The 24,124-nt window shown below is 44.8% G+C and overlaps 1 protein-coding gene across 1 annotated transcript in view; it reads left to right on the top strand.

Moving 5' to 3' along the window:
- The first annotated feature begins 2,079 nt into the window (after positions 1-2,079).
- LOC129831976 (2-(3-amino-3-carboxypropyl)histidine synthase subunit 1-like) overlaps positions 2,080-24,124 on the top strand; it is a 104,547-nt gene continuing 82,502 nt past the window's right edge. Inside the window, exons 1-3 of the mRNA XM_055895665.1 lie at positions 2,080-2,185; positions 2,834-2,983; positions 16,545-16,608. Coding sequence (XP_055751640.1) covers positions 2,134-2,185; positions 2,834-2,983; positions 16,545-16,608 — 266 coding nt within the window. The 5' untranslated portion in view covers positions 2,080-2,133. The remainder of the gene's footprint in view (positions 2,186-2,833; positions 2,984-16,544; positions 16,609-24,124) is intronic.

The raw sequence follows: 24,124 nt of genomic DNA, 5'->3' as shown, positions 1-24,124 counted from the left end.
TGACTAGTCTCCTAGTCCCTGCCACTGAAAAACATCCCCACAGCATGATACTGCCACCACCATGCTTCACTGTAGGGATGGTGCCAAGCTTCCTCCAGACATGACGCTTGGCATTCAGGCCAAGGTGTTCAATCTTGGTTTCATCAGACCAGAAAATCTTGTTTCTCATGGTCTGAGAGTCCTTTAGGTGCCTTTTGGCAAAAAGTGACCATCGGGTTCTTGGTCATCTCCTTGACCGAGGCTCTTCTCCCCCGATTGCTCAGTTTGGCCGGGCGGCCAACTCTATGAAGAGTCTTGGTGGCTCCAAACTTCTTCCATTTAAGAATGATGGACACTGTGTTCTTGGGGACCTTCAATGCTGCAGACATTTTTTGGTACCCTTCCCCAGATCTGTGCCTCGACGCAATCCTGTATCGGAGCTCTACAGACAATCCCTTTGACCTTGTGGCTTGGTTCTTGCTTGACAGGTGTGTGCCTTTCCAAATCATGTCCAATCAATTGATTTTACCACAGGTGGACTCCAATCAAGTTCTAGAAACATCTCAAGGGTGATCAATGGAAACAGGATGTACCTCATAGCAATGGGTCTGAATGCTTGTGTAAATAAGGTATTTCTGTTTTTTTATTTTTAATACGTTTGCAAAAATGTCTAAAAACCTGTTTTCGCTTTATTTAATCAATTTTAGAATAACGCTGTAACGTAACAAGATGTGGAAAAAGTCAAGGGGTCTGAATACTTTCTGAAGGCACTGTACAATTAGAATGATCCTTTGGTACCAGCTGATAGATCTTGGAGGCTGGAGGCCTGTTACTGTGCTGCTGGTGGCCTGTACCATAGTGTGACTTTGACTGTAGTTTTCCCAGGAGGAGAAACTTTCACAGCCAATTAGTCTCAATGATTACTGTTGAAATTGTAAGAGAACTCATAACAATGGTTGCAGATAGAAGATAACACTGTTTCCATGATCATGAGCCTTTCCACTGGCCACACACTGGTTGAATCAACATTGTTCAAAGAAATTACGTTAAACCAAGGTGGAATCGACGTTGAATTGACGTCTGTGCCCAGTGGGTTGTGACCCTACTTACAATTACAACTGTGCAACATAATTAATGGAAGACTTCAATAGCATGGAAGAAAATGCAGGAGTTGACACCATTGTCTTAAACATTTTCTTTCAAGAAAGGTAGCTTGCTATAGGCCTATTTTACATATTGTAAGAAGGAAATAAGCAGCAGGGAACACCCGAAATGTTGTTGCTAAATAAGGAAGTGTCATTTTCGCTGCTGCTATCTCAATTATTGTAGGCATGACATTTTGTGAGTCATTTCTGTCCCTTCCTTGTCTCATTCATAGCCAGATTATCACTGAACATCAATGGCACAGAAAGGAGGTGAAAATTACTGGGATCTATTCATACAGATGTAGGATCTTAATTTGATCACCTTTTTGTTGCTTTTTAACTAGACAAGTCAGTTAAGAACAAATTATTATTTACAATGACGGCCTATCCCGGCCAACGCAGGTCCAATTGTGCACTACCCTATTGGACTCCCAATCACAGCCAGATGTGATGCAGTCTGGATTTGAACCAGGGACTGTAGTGATGCCTCTTGCACTGAGATGCAGTGCCTTAGACCGCTGCGCCACTCAGGAGCAAACTTCTAGTGTGTTTTAGTTTTAAATGAGAGTCTGAAGTTTGAAATTTCAGTATTGATTTGTTGGAACGACAAATGAATCAATCCATACACAAATGTCCATTAATTATAATCCACATAATAATTCACATTTCCTGTTGCTACAAGATTATTTTTCTCCTGCAGTACACTGGCTCAAATTAAGATCATACATCTGTAACTTGTGATGGGGCAAGAGAAGAGAACAGTAGGCCTACAAAGTTTGATTTGATAATGTTACTAAACATGAAGCTTACTGTTAATGAAATAAAAAGCATATATTTTCTATTACATTCTGAACAAATGCGACATTTTCTATGATTTCGTGTCAATAGAAATTCAGATCCACAGACAGCGACACGCAGCTCGATTATCGCACATCGATTGTTCCGCCTGCAACGATGGCTTCTGCATTAGATTACTGCTGCCTTTCTGGCTCCCACATGCACCGAAAATATGGCGGCGCCCACGGTCGAAACGCAAGTCGTACATGCTAAAAAACCAACCGGTAAATATGAGTCTCTGTTATATTAATGCTATCACACGACAAATAACCAAGAACGTGGTGTATGGGACATGCTTGAAAAAAAAGTGTAATAAATTGCCACCATGAATAAAGAATTATGACGCAGATAAAGCTAGCGACCAGCTAATGCTAATAACAAGGAAAACTGACTCAAATGGTTTGAAAGAGTGATTAGCTAGCTAACTTACTTGATACTTATCTACACGAACGAAATATATGAAAATTATAGAACACGTTTTTAAATATCTTTAAGGTCCTGGGTCTAACTTTCGTCATCTGCTCAGAAAACATGGGAGACCAGTCGAGGAACGCTGCTTCGCAATAGGTTGCTCCTAGTTATGCTGTAATAAATTACAACAGCATTGTAATAACGTTTTGTTATGACTGGATTATAATTGTATATGGAGGTGTGGTTTTTATAATTAGGCCTATACAAGAGGAATAGGGACTGTGGAATTTCAAAGCACTTACCAAAACAATATGTAACAACTCAGAAGAGTAACTTAATGTAAAGTATTACCAATAATCATATGAGACTATGCCCCTGCACCGTATTTGATCTGAAGCTTCTTGTCTTGTCTGTATTTGTCAACTATCTCCTACAGTAAAATTATTTGATTCTTCCCCTAGTACGAGGACCACGGCGGGTGGCCAATCAAATTCCTGATGAAATCCTGCAAGACCCAGAGTTACAGGAGGCTATCCGCGCTTTGCCTTCAAATTACAACTTTGAGATCCACAAGACAGTCTGGCGGGTGAGACAGGCCACGTCTAAGAGAGGTAAGCTCAGAATAGGCCTATTCGTTACATTTCTACTATCTATAAGGCTTGGATAAAGTATTTACCACAGGTGGACTCCTTACTGGAAAAGACTAATAAGGTGTGTCTATCAGTTCCTGGCTAAGAAAAACCTTAAACCTGGAGAACATCAGAATAGGTAGTGTTGCTATATAGAACGTTAACTTGCTATCTGAATACTCAAAAATGCTTTATCATGCAGTTTTAATGTCTATCTATGATCAGACACCATTAGTGAATGAGAGATCCAATAAAGAAAAGGGGGAATGGTATGTTTCTTGAAGGTTATTGTTCTGGTCATTTTTGTTGTTGTGGTATTTACCAGGAAGGCCTAGCTCTTACTATAGAACATAGGAGTACCATGTTCAGATACTGCCTGTCAACGTTATTGTCAGCAAGAGGACGTCAAACTAAACTATGAACCTCAGGACATTCACAAGTTGATGGAGTCTGCTAGAGCAGCGTTTCCCAAACTCGGTTCTGAGGCCCCCCCCCCCAGGGTGCACTTTTAGGTTTTTGCCGTAGCACTACACAGCTGATTCAAATAACAAACTCATCATCAAGCTTTGATTATTTGAATCAGCTGTGTAGTGATCAGGCAAAAACTTTAAAGTGCACCCAGGGGGGGGCCCCAGGACCGTCCCCTGTGAAGTGTTATTGGGTTGTGATGGTATTGAAAGGGTGAGGTTTTATTGGGTTGAGAGGGTGAGGTGTTATTGGGTTGTGATGGTGATGAGAGGGTGAGGTGTTATTGGGTTGTGATGGTGATGAGAGGGTGAGGTGTTATTGGGTTGTGATGGTGATGAGAGGGTGAGGTGTTATTGGGTTGTGATGGTGATGAGAGGGGTGAGGTGTTATTGGTTGTGATGGTGATGAGAGGGGTGAGGTGTTATTGGTTGTGACGGTGATGAGAGGGGTGAGGTGTTATTGGTTGTGATGGTGATGAGAGGGGTGAGGTGTTATTGGTTGTGACGGTGATGAGAGGGGTGAGGTGTTATTGGTTGTGACGGTGATGAGAGGGGTGAGGTGTTATTGGTTGTGACGGTGATGAGAGGGGTGAGGTGTTATTGGGTTGTGATGGTGATGAGAGGGTGAGGTGTTATTGGGTTGTGATGGTGATGAGAGGGTGAGATGTTATTGGGTTGTGATGGTGGTGAGCGGGTGAGGTGTTATTGGGTTGTGATGGAGAGGGTGAGGTGTTATTGGGTTGTGATGGTGATGAGAGGGTGAGGTGTTATTGGGTTGTGATGGTGATGAGAGGGTGAGGTGTTATTGGGTTGTGATGGTGATGAGCGGGTGAGGTGTTATTTGGGTTGTGATGGTGATGAGAGGGTGAGATGTTATTGGGTTGTGATGGTGATGAGAGGGTTATTAGGTTGTGATGGTGATGAGAGGGGTTATTAGGTTGTGATGGTGATGAGAGGGGTTATTAGGTTGTGATGGTGATGAGAGGGGTTATTAGGTTGCAATGGTGATGAGAGGGGTTATTAGGTTGTGATGGTGATGAGGGGTTATTAGGTTGTGATGGTGATGAGGGGTTATTAGGTTGTGATGGTGATGAGAGGGGTTATTGGGTTGTGATGGTGATGAGAGGGGTTATTTGGTTGTGATGGTGATGAGAGGGGTTATTAGGTTGTGATGGTGACGAGAGGGTTATTCGGTTGTGATGGTGATGGGAGCTAAGGGGTTATTAGGTTGTGATGGTGATGAGAGGGGTTATTAGGTTGTAGTGGTGATGAGAGGGGTTATTAGGTTGTGATGGTGATGAGAGGGGTTATTGGGTTGTGATGGTGATGAGAGGGTTATTAGGTTGTGATGGTGATGAGAGGGTTATTAGGTTGTGATGGTGATGAGAGGGTTATTAGGTTGTGATGGTGATAAGAGGGTTATTAGGTTGTGATGGTGATGAGAGGGGTTATTGGATTGTGATGAGAGGGTTATTAGGTTGTGATGGTGATGAGAGGGCTTAATTGGGTTGTGATGGTTGTGAGAGGGTTTATTAGATTGTGATGAGAGGGTTTTTAGGTTGTGATTGTGATGAGAGGTGTTATTAGGTTGCGATGGTGATGAGAGGTGTTATTAGGTTGTGATGGTGATGTGAGGGTTGAGGTGTAATTAGGTTGTGGTGGTCATGAGGGGTTATTAGGTTGTGATGGTGATGAGGGGTTATTAGGTTGTGATGGTGATGAGGGGTTATTAGGTTGTAATGGTGATGAGGGCTGAGGGGTTATTAGGTTGTGATGGGGATGAGGGGTTATTAGGTTGTGATGGTGATGAGGGGTTATTAGGTTGTAATGGTGATGAGGGCTAAGGGGTTATTAGGTTGTGATGGGGATGAGGGGTTATTTGGTTGTGATGGTGATGAGGGGTTATTAGGTTGTAATGGTGATGAGGGCTGAGGGGTTATTAGGTTGTGATGGTGATGAGGGGTTATTAGGTTGTAATGGTGATGAGAGGTGTTATTAGGTTGCGATGGTGATGAGGGCTGAGGGGTTATTAGGTTGTAATGGTGATGAGAGGTGTTATTAGGTTGCGATGGTGATGAGGGCTGAGGGGTTATTAGGTTGTGATGGTGATGAGAGGGGTTATTAGGCTGTGATGGTGATGAGGGGTTATTAGGTTGTAATGGTGATGAGAGGTGTTATTAGGTTGTGATGGTGATGAGAGAGTTGAGGTGTTTTTGGTTGTGATGGGGATGTGAGAGTTGAGGTGTTTTTGGTTGTGATAGTGATGTGAGGGTTGAGGTGTAATTAGGTTGTGGTGGTGATGAGGGGTTATTTGGTTGTAGTGGTGATAAGAGGGTTTATTAGGTTGTGATGGTGATGAGTGCTGAGGGGTTATTAGGTTGTGATGGTGATGAGGGGTTATTAGGTTGTGATGGCGATGAGAGGGGTTATTAGATTGTGATGGTGATGGGAGGGGTTATTAAGTTGTGATGGTGATGAGGTTTTATTAGGTTGCGATGGTGATGAGAGGGGTTGTTAGGTTGTGATTGTGATGTGAGGGTTGAGGTGTAATTGGGTTGTGATGGTGATGAGAGGGGTTATTAGGTTGTGATGGTGATGGTGGTTGAGAGGTTATTAGGTTGTGATGAGGGGTGAGGTGTTATTGGGTTGTGAGGGTGATGAGGGCTTAGGGGTTATTTGAATGGGATGGTTATGAGAGGGTGAGGTGTTATTGGTTATGATGGTGATGAGGGGGTGAGGTGTTATTGGGTTGCTTGTGATAGTGATGAGAGGGTGAGGTGTTATTGATTGTGACGGTGATGTAAGGGGTGGGGTGTTATTGATTGTGACGGTGATGAGAGGGGTGGGGTGTTATTGGTTGTGACGGTGATGAGAGGGGTGAGGTGTTATTGGTTGTGATGGTGATGAGAGGGGTGAGGTGTTATTGGTTGTGATGGTGATGAGAGGGGTGAGGTGTTATTGGTTGTGATGGTGATGAGGGGTGAGGTGTTATTGGTTGTGATGGTGATGAGGGGTGAGGTGTTATTGGTTGTGATGGTGATGAGAGGGGTTATTGGGTTGTGATGGTGATGAGAGGGGTGAGGGACCCCACTTTCACCACTGTGGCTTGAGAGTCATTCTCTGTCAATCTTTGACACACTTTCAACAGCCCCAAGTACCTGCATTCCTACTGCACACTGCACTCACCCATACAGGTGACATTGATGGCACTGATACTCTCATCTAACAATCACAGCTAGAGAGCTAGAATGGAGGGGGCAAGAGGGAATGGTGAAGAAAATAGCCACATTCAATATCAGTATGGTGTGAAACATGCTAACTTAATTAAAGACATGTGGGAGTAATCCACCCAGCGCTGCCTGAAATCTAAAGTCCCGTATCCACCCGGGTGTGGATGGCAAAACGCTCATCTCCTGTTGATGGAAATGATAGCCAACAACAAGCGTTTCATACTGTAAGCTAAGTAGGTAGTGGTGTGCAGGGAGAATGGGGTGGTCTTTGACTGGTCCCCATAGTTGGGGTGAGATGAGCTTTGCTATGACTCAGTCTGCCTGTCTCCCCGAATACTTCCCAAATGGCACCCTATTCCCTATACAGTGTACTACTTTTGACCAGAGCCCTTTAGGTACTATTTGGGATAGGGTGGCTTTAAGGAGACCGCTCATGTCTCTGTTCTGTGTTGGTTTCATTAGAGAGCTTCCCTTCTCTCTGGGCTCGCAAAACCAAAGATCACCTTATCGACTCTGTTGCACTCTACCCCTCTCTCTCTCCCTCCATCTGTTTCTGTCTGGGCTTTGAACTCCTTCCACTCAGCCTTTCTCACTCATTCTCAGTTGAATTGGCGTCTTTGTTTTGGTCATTTCACTTCCTGTTGGAATGGAATGAAATGAAGCAAGCAAACACCATTGTTTTTACTGCTCATGTTACGGCCGTTGAAAGAAGTGGACCAAAGTGCAGCGTGGTGAGTGTACATTTCCTTTTATTTTAGAATGTCGCCAACAAAACAAGAAACAAAATAAACGACCGTGAAGCTTATGAGGGCTAAGTGCCACTAACAAAAGTCAACTACCCACAATCACAGGTGGGAAAAAGGGCTGCCTAAGTATGATTCCCAATCAGAGACAACGATAGACAGCTGTCCCTGATTGAGAACCATACCTGGCCAAAACATAGAAACACAAATCATAGAAATAAAGGACATAGAATGCCCACCCAAATCACACCCTGACCAAACAAAAAAGAGACATAAAAAAGCCTCTCTAAGGTCAGGGCGTGACAGCCCAGCCTCAATTGTTGAGTGTAAACAGAAGCAACAGCTAAGTGAGCATACATTTGGTTCTGGAGAGTTACCATAGCTCCTTAAAAATGTCAGAATTTCAGATTTGACTGTGTCGTAGCGTTTGCTGTCATTAAATGTGAAGACTGTATATTATCAAAGTAATTCTCTATGTGTAATTATTCCGTGATTAAACCAGTCACGGAATAGTAATTAACTAGGAAGTCAGGGCACCACGGGAAAATTTTGTTTATAGAGTTTAATTTTCCCGAATATAACTCTTCAGATATTTTATTATCTTATCGATTACCGTCTTCAATTAATGTATTGTTATATCATCAGTCTCATTCCTGAATTTCGCAAACCCTTGGAGAGCTGCACGAACCCTAACATAAATCATGAATCAGTGATATACAAATTGGCAAATTATTTATTTACTAACTAACTAATCAATCACAGAATTACATAAACACACAACAATTAGTTATACATTGGGTACTAACATGATACAAGGAAAAGTCCCTAGTGGATGAAACCGATATGACGGCTTGGTAGACAAAGGAAAGGGGTGGGAACGGCTCAAGAGCAGGAATGTCTGCTGGATAATAGTTCATCAGAGAGAGTAGTTGCGTTCCTCAGAAATCCCAAGGTTTTTCGTGGTTGTAGGTTGTTATAATGGATACGTCAGAGTACAATTTGGAAACTAAAGTATTTAAACAGCCGCAGCCTGAATAATTGGTCTTTAGTTTGTAGATTTCTTCACGATTTCAGCGTGTTGATGATCTCCACATGCTCTGGTCTTGTCCTTTTGTATAGTTGTAGTTTAAACCACTTCACACACCAGCATTATCTGGCATGTTTTGGTCTAATGTAAATTTTGTCGGAATTGGGTTTTATACTTTTAATAGAAAAGGGGGCGTTCCATTACGCCGGTGTAAATGTATGTGCTCACGGGGGGAGGGGGGGGGGGGGGGTCACTGACTAGTTAAAACTTTATATGAAAAACCATCCTCTCATTTAGAAGGCTAACATCACATTTCATCTTTTCAAAAGTAGTCTCATACAATTAATGATTAAGTATGCAACATTCAGGTGCAAACCCCATAATTGAGAAGTGTATACAAACAAAGAAACAGTAGTGTGTCTTTCTGCTTGGAATACAGAAATACTGTTCAATTATTCAACCTTTTGACGTTACCATACTGCAAAGTCTTTCTCTGTGGTAACAAAAGGATTCTCAACCTTTTTGGCCGAGTGGGGTAAAGAGTTTTAGGTATTTATGACCATCATAAACCTTTGGTGGGAGAGAGAGAGGGCTATGATCCTCACCCAAAAAGGGCACGTCGTAACAATTGTGAGAATTTCAGACTTTTCATGGTAAAAAGTAATGGCGCCGACAGAGATGGTCGCCTCGCTTCACGTTCTTAGGAAACTATGCAGTATTTCGTTTTTTTAATGTATTATTTCTTACATTGCTACCCCAGGAAATCTTAATTGTTATTGCATACAGCTCGGAAGAACGATTGGATATAAGAACAACGTCAACTTACCAACTTTACGACCAGGAATACGACTTTCCCGAAGCGGATCCTGTGTTTGGACCACCACCGATGAAAATGGATCGGAGCCCAGTAGGCGACCCAAAACAACGATGCCGCAGAAGTGGAGGACGGAGCGGTCTTCTGGTCAGGCTCCGTAGACGGGCTCATCACTCACTGCTCCCGAGTATACTACTTGCCAATGTCCAGTCTCTTGACAACAAGGTAGACGAAATTCGAGCAAGGGTTGCCTTCCAGAGAGACATCAGAGATTGTAACATTCTCTGTTTCACGGAAACATGGCTCACTCAGGATACGTTATCAGAGTCGGTACAGCCACCTGGTTTATTCACGCATCGCGCCAACAGAAACAAACATCTCTCTGGTAAGAAGAAGGGCGGGGGTGTATGCCTTATGATTAACGAGTCGTGGTGTGATCATAACAACATACAGGAATGCAAGTCCTTTTGTTCACCTGACCTAGAATTCCTTACAATCAAATGCCGACCGCGTTATCTACCAAGAAAATTCTCTTCGATTATAATCACAGCCGTGTATATCCCCCCCAAGCAGACACCACTACCGCCCTGAAAGAACCTCATTGGACTCTATGTAAACTGTAAACCATATATCCCGAGGCTGCATTTATTGTAGCTGGGGATTTTAATAAAGCTAATCTGAAAACAAGGCTCCCTAAATTTTATCAGCATATCGAATGTGCGACACGGGCTGGCAACATTCTGGATCATTGCTACTCTAACTTCCACAACGCATACAAAGCCCTCCCCCGCCCTCCTTTCGGCAGATCTGACCACGACTCCATTTTGTTGCTCCCAGCCTATAGACAGAAACTTAAACAGGAAACGCCCGTGCTCAGGTCCGTTCATCGCTGGTCTGACCAATTGGATTCCACGCTTCAAGATTGCTTCGATCACGTAGACTGGGATATGTTCCAGATAGCCTCAGACAATGACATTGATGTATACGCTGATTCGGTGAGCTAGTTTATTAGCAAGTGCATCGGTGATGTTGTACCCACGGTGTCTATTAAAACCTATCCCAACCAGAAACCATGGATTGATGGCAGCATTCGTGCAAAACTGAAAGCGCGAACCACTGCTTTTAATCCTGGCAAGGCGACTGGAAACATGAATACAAACAGTGTAGCTATTCCCTTCGCGAGGCAAACAAGCTAAGCGTCAGTATAGAGACAAAGTAGAGTGGCAATTCAACTGCTCAGACACGAGACGTATGTGGCAGGGTCTAAAGTCAATCACGGATTACAAAAAGAAACCAGCCCCGTCGCGGACACTGACGTCTTGCTCCCAGACAAATTTAACAACTTCTTTGCTCGACAATACAGTGCCACTGACACGGCCTGCTACCAAAACCTGCGGGCTCTCCTTCACCGCGGCCAACGTGAGTAAAACATTTAAACGTGTTAACCCTCGCAAGGCTGCCGGCCCAGATGGCATCCCTTGCCGCATCCCCAGAGCATGCGCAGACCAGCTGGCTGATGTGTTTACGGACATATTCAATCAATCCCTATCCTAGTCTGCTGTTCCTACATGCTTCAAGAGGGCCACCATTGTTCTTGTTCCCAAAAAAGCTAAGGCAACTGAGCTAAACGACTATTGCCCCGTAGCACTCATTTCCGTCATCATGAAGTGCTTTGAGAGACTAGTCAAGGATCAGATCACCTCCACCCTACCTGACACCCTAGACCCACTCCAATTTGCTTACCTCCCCAATAGGTCCACAGACAACGCAACCCACTGCCCTAACCTCCCTGTGCAACTGGGTCCTGGACTTTCTGACGGGCCGCCCCCAGGTGGTGAAGGTAGGAAACAACATCTCCACCCCGCTGATCCTCAACACTGGGGCACCTCAAGGGTGCGTTCTCAGCCCTCTCCTATACTCCCTGTTCACCCATGACTGCATGGCCATGCACGCCTCCAATTCAATCATCAAGTTTGCAGACGAGTGGTAGGCTTGATTACCAACGACGACGAGACAGCCTACAGGGAGGAGGTGAGGGCCCTCGGAGTGTGGTGTCAGGAAAATAACCTCACACTCGACGTCAACAAAACAAAGGAGATGATCGTGGACTTCAGGAAACAGCAGAGGGAGCACCCTCCTATCCACATTGACGGGACAGTAGTGGAGAAGGTAGAAAGTTTTAAGTTCCTCGGCGTACACATCACTGACAAACTGACATGGTCCACCCACACAGACAGCGTGGTGAAGAAGGCGCAGCAGCGCCTCTTCAACCTCAGGAGGCTGAAAAAATGTGGCTTGTCACCGAAAACACTCACAAACTTTTACAAATGCACAATCGAGAGCATCCTGTCAGACTGTATCACCGCTTGGTACGGCAACTGCTCCGCCCACAACCGTAAGGCTCTCCAGAGGGTAGTGAGGTCTGCACAACGCATCACTGGGGGCAAACTACCTGCCCTCCAGGACACCTACACCACCCGATGTCACAGGAAGGCCAAAAAGATAATCAAGGACAACAACCACCCGAGCCACGGCCTGTTCACCCCGCTATCATCCAGAAGGCGAGGTCAGTACAGGTGCATCAAAGCTGGGACCGAGAGACTGAAAAACAGCTTCTATCTCAAGGCCATCAGGCTGTTAAACAGCCATCACTATTATTGAGTGGCCGCCAACATACTGACTTAAATCTCTAGCTACTTTAAAAATTATTGGATATAATAAACGTATCACTAGTCACTTTAAACAATGCCACTTTATATAATGTTTACATACCCTACATTACTCATCTCATATGTATATACTGTACTCTATACCATCTACTGCATCTTGCCTATGCTGCTCGGCTGTCGCTAATCCATATATTTATATGTACATATTCTTATTCATTCCTTTACACTTGTGTGTATTGTTGGGGAATTGTTAGATTACTTGTTAGATATTACTGCACGGTCGGAACTAGAAGCACAAGCATTTCGCTACACTCGCATTAACATCTGATAACTATGTGTATGTGACCAATAACATTTGATTTGATCTCAAGAACCTGTGCTATTCTGTCTGAAAATGAACAGAATGTACAGATTATTTTTAAGGCTCAAAAATGTATCCTCAGAATGCTTCTATTCTTCTTTGCACCAAATATCGGACATTTTGGAGTGGTGCAGGAGCAATTTCATGTTGGGCGGCATGTAGCCTATCGGTTAGAGCGTTGGGCCACTAACCGAAAGGTTGCTGGTTGGAATCCCCCAAGCCGACAAGGTGAAAAATCTGTTGATGTGCCCTTGAGCAAGGCACTTATTCCGAATTGCTCGCATTTGATTATGGCGGACCCTAGCTTTGATCGCTCTGAGGTTGTCTCGGGGAGTTGGCATATGCAAAAAACATTTCCAAAGAAATAGGACAAACATAAGCAGTCACAGAATGATTATATTACATCCATTATTGTTGAATACTACAGCCATAGCTTAACTGATCACATCCTTTATCATACCTCAATTCCTCTCTATGTTGTCCTTGTTTTTTAAATCTTGTTTTCCCTGTGTGCTGAATTTTCCTGCCTGCAATGGTCTCTTTCTCACGATAGTTGTTCAGCCTTGCATACTGAATTGTACCTGTGAAAGTAGAAGGCAGGAAACAGAGGCAGGGCAAAGTGAACAGAGACCAAACAACCTTGTGTGTCTGGAGGAACCATGAACATGTTTCCCTCAGGGCTGCGAAACAAACACAGAGAACTGTTTCTCTCAGAGGAGACAGAGCAGCATCGCAAATAATCAAAAAGGTTAGCAGTAGCAGTCAGAGACGCGTATGATTTCCCTCTGGTCTTCTCGTTTAACACCTCTGTGTCTACAGATGTTTTTTGGAGAAGGTTTTAGAAAGTGAAGTCTGGGAGACGTCCTATTAGAGCAGCCAGCCACTAATTGCAGACAGAGGTTGAGGCAACTTTTATTTTCTGCAGCAGCACAAATCTGAGTGCAGATGAAGTGTGCCCCACAGTATAGTGTAACTGACGATTACGCTGAAGAAGTACAGACTGAACTGAACACAAGCCCCCTGAGCACCTTCCACACTTTTATAGAATGCTAATACTATTCTAGACAGAAGTAAAATCTGAAACAGTACAAATCTCAGTGCTGGGGCCTGCCCGGCTAGACAGGATTGGGGACTTGGAAGGGAACTTGTTTTTTTCAGCTCCTCAGCTGACCTTTTTCTCCATTCACTCACTAAAACTGGTTGGTGTACCAACTCTCTGTTGACACCTCCCAGACAGATATCCCTTTTCTGACAGGCCGACACTCAAACCAATCACAGACTATTATATGTGCATGTTGGTACATGTGTCCGTGGGAGGATGAATGACAAACACACAAGCATTCTTGACATTTTGTTTGTGTTAATGCTCCTGTGACATTCATGACATTTCAGCTCACATGTACACACACACACACACACACACACACACACACACACACACACACACACACACACACACACACACACACACACACACACACACACACACACACACACACACACACACACACACACACACACACACACACACACACACACACACACACACACACACAAATGCTTCTAAACCCTTGTGCTGAGCCTGTACACTGAGATCAGATGGAAAGAGAGCTCTTGGCTTCTGTCAGCCAGGGCTGTGGTGAGGCTTAGAAACCTTTCTCGGTTAATAAACTCGCCCTTTCCCAGGTAATGACCTGTCTCTGTCTGTCTACATGGTGCACTGTGATCCCTTAACCTTTCATCAGAAAGACACACTCCTCTCCTCCTTCCCTCTCTCCTCCATCCATCACACTTCAGGCACATCCGCGCTTTGTGTCAGTGCCCTTTTTACTTTTCCTAGGCCATTTTTTATTGTTCAGTGTTGTCTACAGTCCTGTTTTTGTTGTTTATCTTTGCTGTAGGAAACCACTGCAGTATGTGAACATGGGCCTGAAATATTTATCAGCACTGCAGTCTAAGTGTCCATTTACTGTAGTCACATGGTTTATCAAGGTGATGTGTGACAGGGTCTGTCTGACAGTGAAACATTGTCAACATTCTCTTCCTGATGTATCTAAAGTTGATTTAAACAGAGCCTCCACAAGTCCCAGTGTCTGCTAGAGCCAACCCACTGATCTCAGCGTGCACTGGAAATGCAGACTGGGTAAAACACTACCTTTGATGCAGGGAAACATTTAAAGTGTTTCTTCAATTACTGAAAATGACATCAAATTCAAAGGGATTTGTGAAACAGAGGACAGTGGACGAACGGCTTGTACATAAATATCACACTATGGTATAATCCCATTTGAGTAAAGAAAGGCTAAATATTCATTCATGCTGAGCACTTTACATAAGTATGCATAGCACAATATGTAACCACGCCAACATAAGGACATCAGTCTGTTACCAAGACAACAGCTCTGGATAACCAATTTGCGCAAGGAGGACGCAATGGCTTGATGTGAGGGGAAAAAGCCTCTTTGTTATTCAAAATGGATCTGTTCCAATGTGAAATTAATGTGATATCAATTGAAAACTAAAAGGATTAGACCTATTGTGATGTGTTGTACATTTGCTAACATTGCAGAACCTGCAACACCTGTATGCATTTAGCCAGGGATGGATGAACTAGCCTACTAGCCTAGTTTTGACTGAATCTATGTTGTACATGATAACCCCTGTTTTGTAAGTTTTGTCTTCCTGTTGACTGTGGCTACAGTATTTGTAATTTATGACAAAAAATAACCATGTTTGTTAGAAATGTAGGTCATCCAGGGCCTCCCGAGTGGTGCAGTGATGCGGCGTCACTACAGCCTGGGGTTCGATCCCAGGCTGTGTCATTAGGGAGTCGCACAATTGGCCCAGTGTCGTCCAGGTTAGGGGAAGGTTTGGCCGGGGGGTTTTACTTGTCTCATCGCGCTCTATCGACTCCTTGTGGCGGGGCCGGGCACCTGCAGACTGACTGCGTCGTCAGTTGAACGGTGTTTCCTTCCGACACATTGGTGCAGCTGGCTTCCAGGTTAAGCGAGCAGGTGTTAAGAAGCGTGGTTTGGCAGGTCATGTTTTGGAGGACGCATGACTCAACCTTCCCATTGGGGAGTTACAGCGATGAGACAAGATCGGAATCACCAAATTTGGGAGCAAAGGGGGTGAAAATGACAAAAAAAGAGATATGTTGGTCAGTGTATAGCGCTGTCTGTGTTTGAAATATGGGTTTAATTGTGGTCCGCCACAGAAGTTGTTTGTCTGACCAGTTTTCTGTACGTTTTCCCAAAGGGTTTATGCCATTTCTCAGTCGCAGATATTACCCCACCCCTTGTCCTCTTCCTCTGACTTTAAGTGTAGCTGTTTTTCCATGTCCTATAGCCTAGATCTCTATATCAGCAACATTTGTGTTATGTCTGATACATCATCATGTTTATTTGATGTTTACAACCGAAATCTTGCACATTCTCAACAATAAAAGGAAATTGTGTGAGAAACTGCACTAGGCTTCATTTTGAGAGAGCATGCTTTTCTTTATAGCATTTTGTCTTTGTAAAGTTGTTGGCATCATTTTAAAGAGGTGTGATATTTTGCGTCTCAACCCTGGCAATGAGTCAACCCCCTGATGAAAGCATTTCCCATTGATTCGTCTTAGCTGGTGTCACACTCAAATAAGACCCTACCGGAAACACATGCTGCTCTCAGCCCTTCACATCAGCAGCAGGACCAATCCTTCCTTTGTGTGATTGCTTGATTCCCATTTCACATCGATTTGATCCATTTCTCCATGATATCTTAATGCTGCATGAGAAGAGGCACAACGTTTCCTGATTCTTAGCGGTCTGCATTGTGAGAGGGATATTTGTGTGTGTGTGACTGTTTGTGATTGTGACTCATGAAGCTTTTGGCTGTCATTGACAGAGACAGGTGGAGAAAAGGTGACTAATAGATTGCTAGGAGAAAAGGGAAGTGTGAAGACAGAGCAGAGCTGATACACTTCCATTTCCTGTTGTGCATCTCTCAGTAAGATAAGACAACAGTAATGCAATGGACGGGAGAGAATTACCTTGAAATGTCAGCTTCCTTCTGTCTCAGTGAAGCACTCTGAAGTAATAACATAAGCAACAATATACATGTATATACTGTCTAGGATGTATTAAATAACGTGGTTGTCACTCAAGCTGCAGTTATGTGTGTAGGCTGGCTAGTTTGTCCTCTGAACCTTACCTCTGACTGACTGTCTGTCTGGCTGTCTCTGTTCACAGTGGCCCTGCAGCTACCGGAGGGACTGCAGATGTTTGCCTGTGTCATCGCTGACATCATCGAGAGGTAGGTACAGCATACAAACACTCACAACTCACTAATGTTTTTAATAGGTGGCAAGTGTGACTCATGCTCGTTTTAGAATAAAACAGATTCTATCTATTTGTTGTTAGCTAAAACATTGATGTTTCTCCCTGAAACGGATCCCCTTGACTTTGTTGTGTTCAAGTTTTGGTGGCTTTAGAAGGTGCTTGAGTGAGGGAGCAGTCGTCGTCCTTGCTTAAGTTGACGTTGAGCCGGCATGGCCTTTCTAGTCATTAAGCCAGCCACTGTTATCATAATTCCCTGCCTGCCGCAGCCAGCTCATATCTGGTCTTTAGCAGAAAATTACACACGATTGCGTCCACGGACCGAGCGGCTATCAACGCTTCACTCGATCACGGCTGGAGGAGGGGACAGCCATTATTCTTGTTAATTACATCTTGTTACAGGCTGCATAGACCCCTATTGCACACAAACACTCCATCACACAGACACACTCGTACAAACTGATGCAGGAGTCCAAACCTTCCCACGGTTTAGAGTGCCTCGGCATCAGTCTTTTTAGTCATTTGTCTTGTATACACTGAGCTTTGGCCTACGCCGTGCCAAAACAAGTTTGTGCAACATTGAGAAATTGGTTGAAAAAAGGTAGTAATCCCAAAGAAAAACACTTCAGTTTAGACCTAAAATATGCATTTGAAGTGTTGAAAGAGGAACTCTGTGTGTTTAAGGGCTTTCTTGACTTGTGTGGTTGTTTCCTTCATCTTCTCATTTCACCCCTCTCTGCCTCTCTCTCTCTGCTGTGACGACTGTAAGGGTTATCTAAAAGAAGATGGCTGCATCACTCCACAACCAAAGTGGATTCCTTTCCTATGTGTGTGTTCGATACTAATGAGGTTAGTTGATGGACGTAAAGGATAGTGAGCTTGGGAAGGGAAGCTTCCACATGGTTATCAATCAGAGCCTGTATTTGATTTCAGACTGGAAATGTAGTTCATGGTGTCCTCGTATGAGGACATGCCTGTCATACCACAGATATGAACCGTTGAGTAACAGGAACCGCAGTGGGCTGAAAGCTTTGACTTTCTCCCTCTCTTCCCTCAACTTTCCCCTCTTCTCCTCCTCGACCCAGCCCTCCGCGTTCCTTTTAACCCCTCTCCATCGCTCCACTAGTGCCACGCCTCCCTCATTCCCTCTAATCTCTCCATCACTCCCTGTACGGCCACCCCTCAGAGAGAGAGGAGGAGATAGTGGCCCTGCCTTATCAGCAGCACTGCTATCAGCAGGAGAGCTGTTTTGGCTTAAACCAAAACTGTAAACGTTGTGTTCATCCCAGAGTCCTCTAACTAAAGCCACCTCATCACCTCAGCCCATCTCAGCCCATTTCAGCTAATGAGAGCAATTAACGGCAGATGATTGCTTTCCTCACGTCCTCACCTCCTCACACCTCTCCTCCCCCTTCTCTCCTGCATGTCTCACCCTCTCACCCCATCCAGATCCTGCAGATTATATACAGAGCAGTTTCCTCTGTCATCAGTTGCTGCTGTTTGTGTTTCTTCTTTTCTCTGTATAAATAAATACATTGGCAACCTCATTTGACTCCCAGGTCACAATAGTTCACTGTGTTCCAATGATCAGGCCAAGTGTTACATGAAGTCAGTACATCTAGGGACATGGCCCATGAATAGGGGATTTAGCTACAGAGGGATTGTTGGATAGTTGGCATCCCTGGTCACCATGCTCTATCTGACCTCTACTCACCCTTCCCGTTCTGTGGGGTCAGCAGAGGTTTCTGTCAGATGTGGATGTTTAGTGACTATTAAGGGCCTGGCTCCATCCTGATCGTGGATTTCAGGAAACAGCAGAGGGAGCACCCCCCCATCCACATCGAAGGGACAGCAGTGGAGAAGGTAGAAAGTTTAAAGTTCCTTGGCTTACACATCACTGACAAACTGAAATGGTCTACACACACAGACAGTGGTGAAGAAGGTGCAACAGCGCCTCTTCAACCTCAGGAGGCTGAAGAAATTTGGTTTGTCACCCAAAACAAAACCCTCACAAACCTTTACAGATGCACAATCGAGAGCATCCTGTCGGGCTGTATCACAGCCTGGTACGGCAACTGCTCCCCCCACAACCGCAAGGCTCTCCAGAGGGTGGTGCGGTCTGCACACCGCATCACCGGGGGGAAACTACCTGCCCTCCAGGACACCTACAGCATCCGATGTCACAGGAAGGCCATAAAGATCATCAAGGACAACAACCACCCGAGCCACTGCCTGTTCACCCCGCTATCATCCAGAAGGCGAGGTCAGTACAGGTGCATTAAAGCTGGAACTGAGAGACTGAAAAACAGCTTCTATCTCAAGACCATCAGGCTGTTAAACAGCAATCACTAACTCAGAGAGGCTGCTGCCTACATTGAGACCCAATCACTGGCCCCTTTAATAAATGGATCACTAGTCACTTTAAACAATGCCACTTTAAATAATGTTTACATACCTTACATTACTCATATCATATGTATATACTGTATTTTATACCATTTATTGCACCTTGCCTGTGCCGCTTGGCCATCGCTCATCCATATATTTATATATATCTCATTCACCCCTCTAGATTTGTGTGTATTAGGTAGTTGTTGGGGAATTGTTAGATTACTTGTTAGATATTACTGCACTGTCGGAACTAGAAGCACAAGCATTTCGCTACACTCGCATTAACATCTGCTAAACATGTGTATGTAACAATACGATTTGATTTGATTTGATATGGTCGTCAGTCAGTGTGGTGTGGGGACTGGGGCGTGGCCATGGCTTTATAGCTGTCCATATCAGTGTAGGGATGAAGGGGCTAAGCTGCCCCGTGTGTAAGGAGGGTGGGATGGACAGCTATAAAGCCTAATGAGAGCAAGCTGCTCTGAATTCTAGCCCATGCAGTCAGTTAATACACATCAACTATGAGAGTGAACACGCTCGCAGGCTCTCACACACACCCACACTCTCACGCACACACACAGACAAAAACACAGGCACTAGGTAAAGACTGACACCTCCAGGATATAGATTCAGCACAGTGCTCAGTGCTCACATACAGCCAGAGAGAACGCCTACACAAGGGGACAGAGGTGCTCATGAAATAAGCAATGTACATGTATGGACACACACTGAAACAAAGACAGTAGTAGGCTTGTATAAGCTGCTCTCATTTTTAACAGTACACTATATGTCTGTACAGCCACACTATGGAGGATTGGCTCATACTAAGAATATGTGGCTATCTGTTCCACACAGGCACCTGTAAGCATACTCTCTCCCACAGAGAAGTAGAGAGGCTGCACCACGCTTCCACTGATCATTTAGAATGTCTCCCACAAGCAGGCCTGCTTCTGTTCTTTAAAGAGGCTTTGATAGGCCCACAAAGAACTTAGTAAACCTTGTAAAGGTCTGCTGTAATGGCTCCAGTTGAATAGGCATGCTCTGACTTCACACTGTATCCTCTGCTTCCCTGTAATACAGCTACACAATGGTTGCATCCCAAATGACACCCTATTCCATTAATAGTGCACTATTGACCAGGGCACTACTTTTGACCAGGGCCCATAGGGCTCTATCTAGGGAATAGGGTGCCATTTTGTGCAGCGTCTCTCTTGATAACTGCCAAAGCCATTCAAAGAAACTTAAGGCATAACTCAACTTGCATAACAAGTAAACAGACAGATAAGAACACAAGCGAGGAAAAAGTGATCAGAACAACAGAAAGAATCCCTAACTTGGACAGGCGGGCGGCGGGCGATGGTGTGTTGTCATCCCGCCATATGTTTCATTGCCTTTGATGCCAGGCCATCTGTCTTCACCGCAGCCTTGAATGATACTTTGATGAACTTCCTTTAATATTTACTGTGTTGCTCTGGGAGTGGAGAGCCAGGGCTTGTGTTGTCGTCATCCATGGCCTAATCCTGGAGACTGGGAAGGAGAGAGAAGTAGAGAGGGAGGGGGGCGGCAGTAACATTTAATGTCCTCTGTCACCTGCTCTCTGGCACGGAAAAGATGGGCCTCCTCCACACAGAGAGATATTGACTTGTGGCATAAGTAGGATCTTGTACTTGGGGGTGAAGGTACATGACATGAGAGCATTATGAAACAGAGGGCCTCTCCAATGACTCATACACTCACGCAGTTCACAGTATGAAACAAAGAGGAAGTCATTTCTTTATTTTGGCTTTTCAAACATAGATTTGTCACTGTGCCGGCCGGCCCTGGAGAATGTTATTTATGATTGACTGGCCCTTTGTTATAAATGTAGTTGTTAGATATTCTGGCTATTTTCATGTCAGCACGCCACTTAGATCAACAGTCTCACCAGTTGAATGCCATGTCAGATGAAACACAGGCCGTGATTGACCTGCCACTGTGTCCATGACAGCAGAGTGAATGAAATGGGAGTTTAGAGCCTTATTCCTCTTTCTCTCACATTCACACTCACACAGAGAGCCCGACCCCCTGCTGTCTCAGACCTTTCTGGTCACTCCATCATTTCTCTGGACTCCATCCTGGGGCTTCATCAGCCAGAACCTGATCAATTTCAAACACTCAATTCATTTTAGTCTGCAGTAGCGTATGTGTTTGAGCAGCAGGAGAAGCCTCAGCCCACAGCCTTCCATGGTAAATGTCAGCCCTGCCTCTATAGAGGAAGACTGGCAGGAACCTCCCTGCCCTCGTCTCATCACTCGCCCCCCAGCCTCTCCGTTCCTCCCACAGCACAGCTGAGCAGTAGGTAGCGGGAGCCTGGGTGTGACAGTGGGTGTCCCGGCCTTCTGTCCCCACCAATTACATAAGAAGCTCCCACTGGGTGTAGAGAGCAGCAGGGCCCCCATTGTGTGTACACACACACGCACGCACGCACGCACGCACGCACGCACGCACGCACGCACGCACGCACGCACACACACACACACACACACACACACACACACACACACACACACACACACACACACACAGACACACAGACACACAGACACACAGAGACAGGGCATCTCTCTGACTAATGAGCTCTCCTGCTTCGGTCTAAGGGCCCTGAGCAGAGACAGGCAGACACAAACATCCGGACACAACTTGACCAGGCAGCTATAGTATGCCCGGCCCACTCCCATCCCCACGACCAGATAAGTTTTCAGTGCTATTTCAGGTTTAGTGAGAAGTCTCTGAGTGCAGCCTGCTGCAGGAAGTCACAGGTGGAAAAGATCCTCCCACACCTGTATCCCATATCCCAGCCATCACAACCCTGGAGGACCACAAACTATAGACCACTCTGTTATATTGGCCAACTTAAATCACCACTCTGACTGGAGGATGGCGGATAGCTGCTGGTGATATACTGGCTCTCATATAACGCCTTGGCAGATAACACCTGGGAAATTGCTTGACCTGTCTTGAAAATACAATCGATGCACTCCAGAGATTACGCATCATATAGACTTTGTTGTCGTCCCTCCCGGCTGTCTGTATGTCCAGGGGGACAACTCCATGGGGAGTTGATGGGCTTTATAGAGAGACTGAAAGGTTGACAGTCTGCCCTTTCTCTCCATCACACTGCCTGGCTACATCCCAAATGGTAACCTATACCCTATACTGCACGACTTGTTTTCAGAGCCCTATGGAACTTGATTAAATGTAGTGCACTATAATGGGAATAGGGTGTCATTTGGGATCGGTACCTAAATGGAATATGAGCGAGTGAGCAGCTGACGACAGAACTCCACAGTAGCTAATTACACTGGGAGACGGAGGGAGCGGAGCAGGGAACTCATCAGTGTGCTGTTTTTGAGGGAATCTTGGTTATTTATGAAGTAATGAAATAAAATATTCCCCTGTCCTTCCGTCTGACCGTCCACCCGCCCGCCCGTCTGTTTGTCTGTCTGTCTGCCCAGCGTTGTGTGTGTGAGATACGGAGTGTCCAGTGCTCTGCTCGGGAAACTCAAGGTTTCAGCCAACTCTCCACTCTCTCCTATTTCACTCCTGTATCACTAACTCAGACCAGGCAAAATCATTTAGGACCAACCGTACATTCCAGCCCCACCGCATGCAGACATTATTGAACACAGAGAGCGATATATTACCTGCAATTTCAAAGGGGAACATGAATATGTGTGGACATATGCTCATGCACATTTAAAATGAGTTTTGGGCTTTTGAGATGTTATTTTGAAGTGAATGCAGGCAGTTGACAGCCAGTTTAATGTGAGCAAAATGGAAATGGGTCAATGGCTAATTCTGTATTTGAATAATAGAAAACTAGAGTTCCAGGTATGTTCTATTACCATTGGTTAGAAATGGACTGCAACAATGTTCATATTTCTGAACCTTAATACTGTACACTGACTGACCAGGTGAATCCAGGTGAAAGCTGTGATCCCTTATTGATGTCACTTGTTAAATCCACTTCAATCACTGTAGATGAAGGGGAGGAGACAGGCTAAATAAGGATTTTTAAGCAATGTGACATTTGAGACATGGATTGTGTATGTGTGCCATTGAGGGTGAATGGGCAAGACAAAAGTTTAAAGTGCCTTTGAACGGGGTATGTTTTGTACACTCAGTGTGTATCTGAAGTGAATGTGAAAATACAGATTCTTGTGAACAGAGATCAGTAGTATCCACGTATAAAGCGGAGAGGCTATTGTAGGACCTAATGAGCCGTTTGTAACATGGCTTCCTGCTTTGTAAAGGTTAGCTACACATCTGCCTTGTGCTCCCTCTGAAGGAGAGAGTGTGAAGGAGGAGGGGAGGGCAAAGATGAAGGGATGACCTTATGGGATGAGGGAGCAAAATAATGTAATGTCTAACAGGGGAGGATAGAGAAGAGTAGAATATTCTAGTAGAATGTCAGTAGGTCTAGAAAGCAGCACGGCGGTGGACTATGCCAAGGATTGAGAGAATGAGAAATGTTGAGAGGGGGAGGGAAGAGAGGAGGAGGAGAGAAGCCAAAACAAGTTGTTGAAATTAAGAGCAGTTGTGGAAGAAGAGGAGGAGGAGGAGGAGAGAAATTGTCATATGACTGGAGGGAACAGAGTGACAGATAGATAATAGAGGGAGGTTGTAGGAAGAGAGAGAGACAGAATATTACTATCACTACAGTGATAGATCTTTGTAACCATTTTGTCTCACTTGTACATAGCCCTTTTGGGCATGGGGATTTGGATTGCAGTTTGTGTGTGTTTGTTGCTGCAGATAGTGTATTTGCACATCCCAGTGAGAAAAGCACCATTTTTATAGCATGCCCTTTTTTTGTCTCCGAACGGATGATTTTAAAATAGCTGCACTGTTAAAGGTTCATCCATACCAGTGTAGAATGTAAAGAAACCTGGGGGACATGATTTATCCTATCTCTGGCTCAGCAGAGGGGTTAAAGCCTAGTGACTGACCTCAGATCAGATTCCATCAAACTGTATTCCCTCTGCAACACCACTAAAAGCCTTTAATGTCCCCTCAGCACTCCAAGGTCCCACTGTGCTGTCCACTGGTTCCTCCTTTTACGC

The sequence above is a fragment of the Salvelinus fontinalis genome, chromosome 33, assembly GCF_029448725.1.
Source record: "Salvelinus fontinalis isolate EN_2023a chromosome 33, ASM2944872v1, whole genome shotgun sequence".
NCBI lineage: Eukaryota > Metazoa > Chordata > Actinopteri > Salmoniformes > Salmonidae > Salvelinus > Salvelinus fontinalis.
Note: the sequence above shows the minus strand (reverse complement) of the source record. Positions and strands in the feature narration are given on the sequence as shown.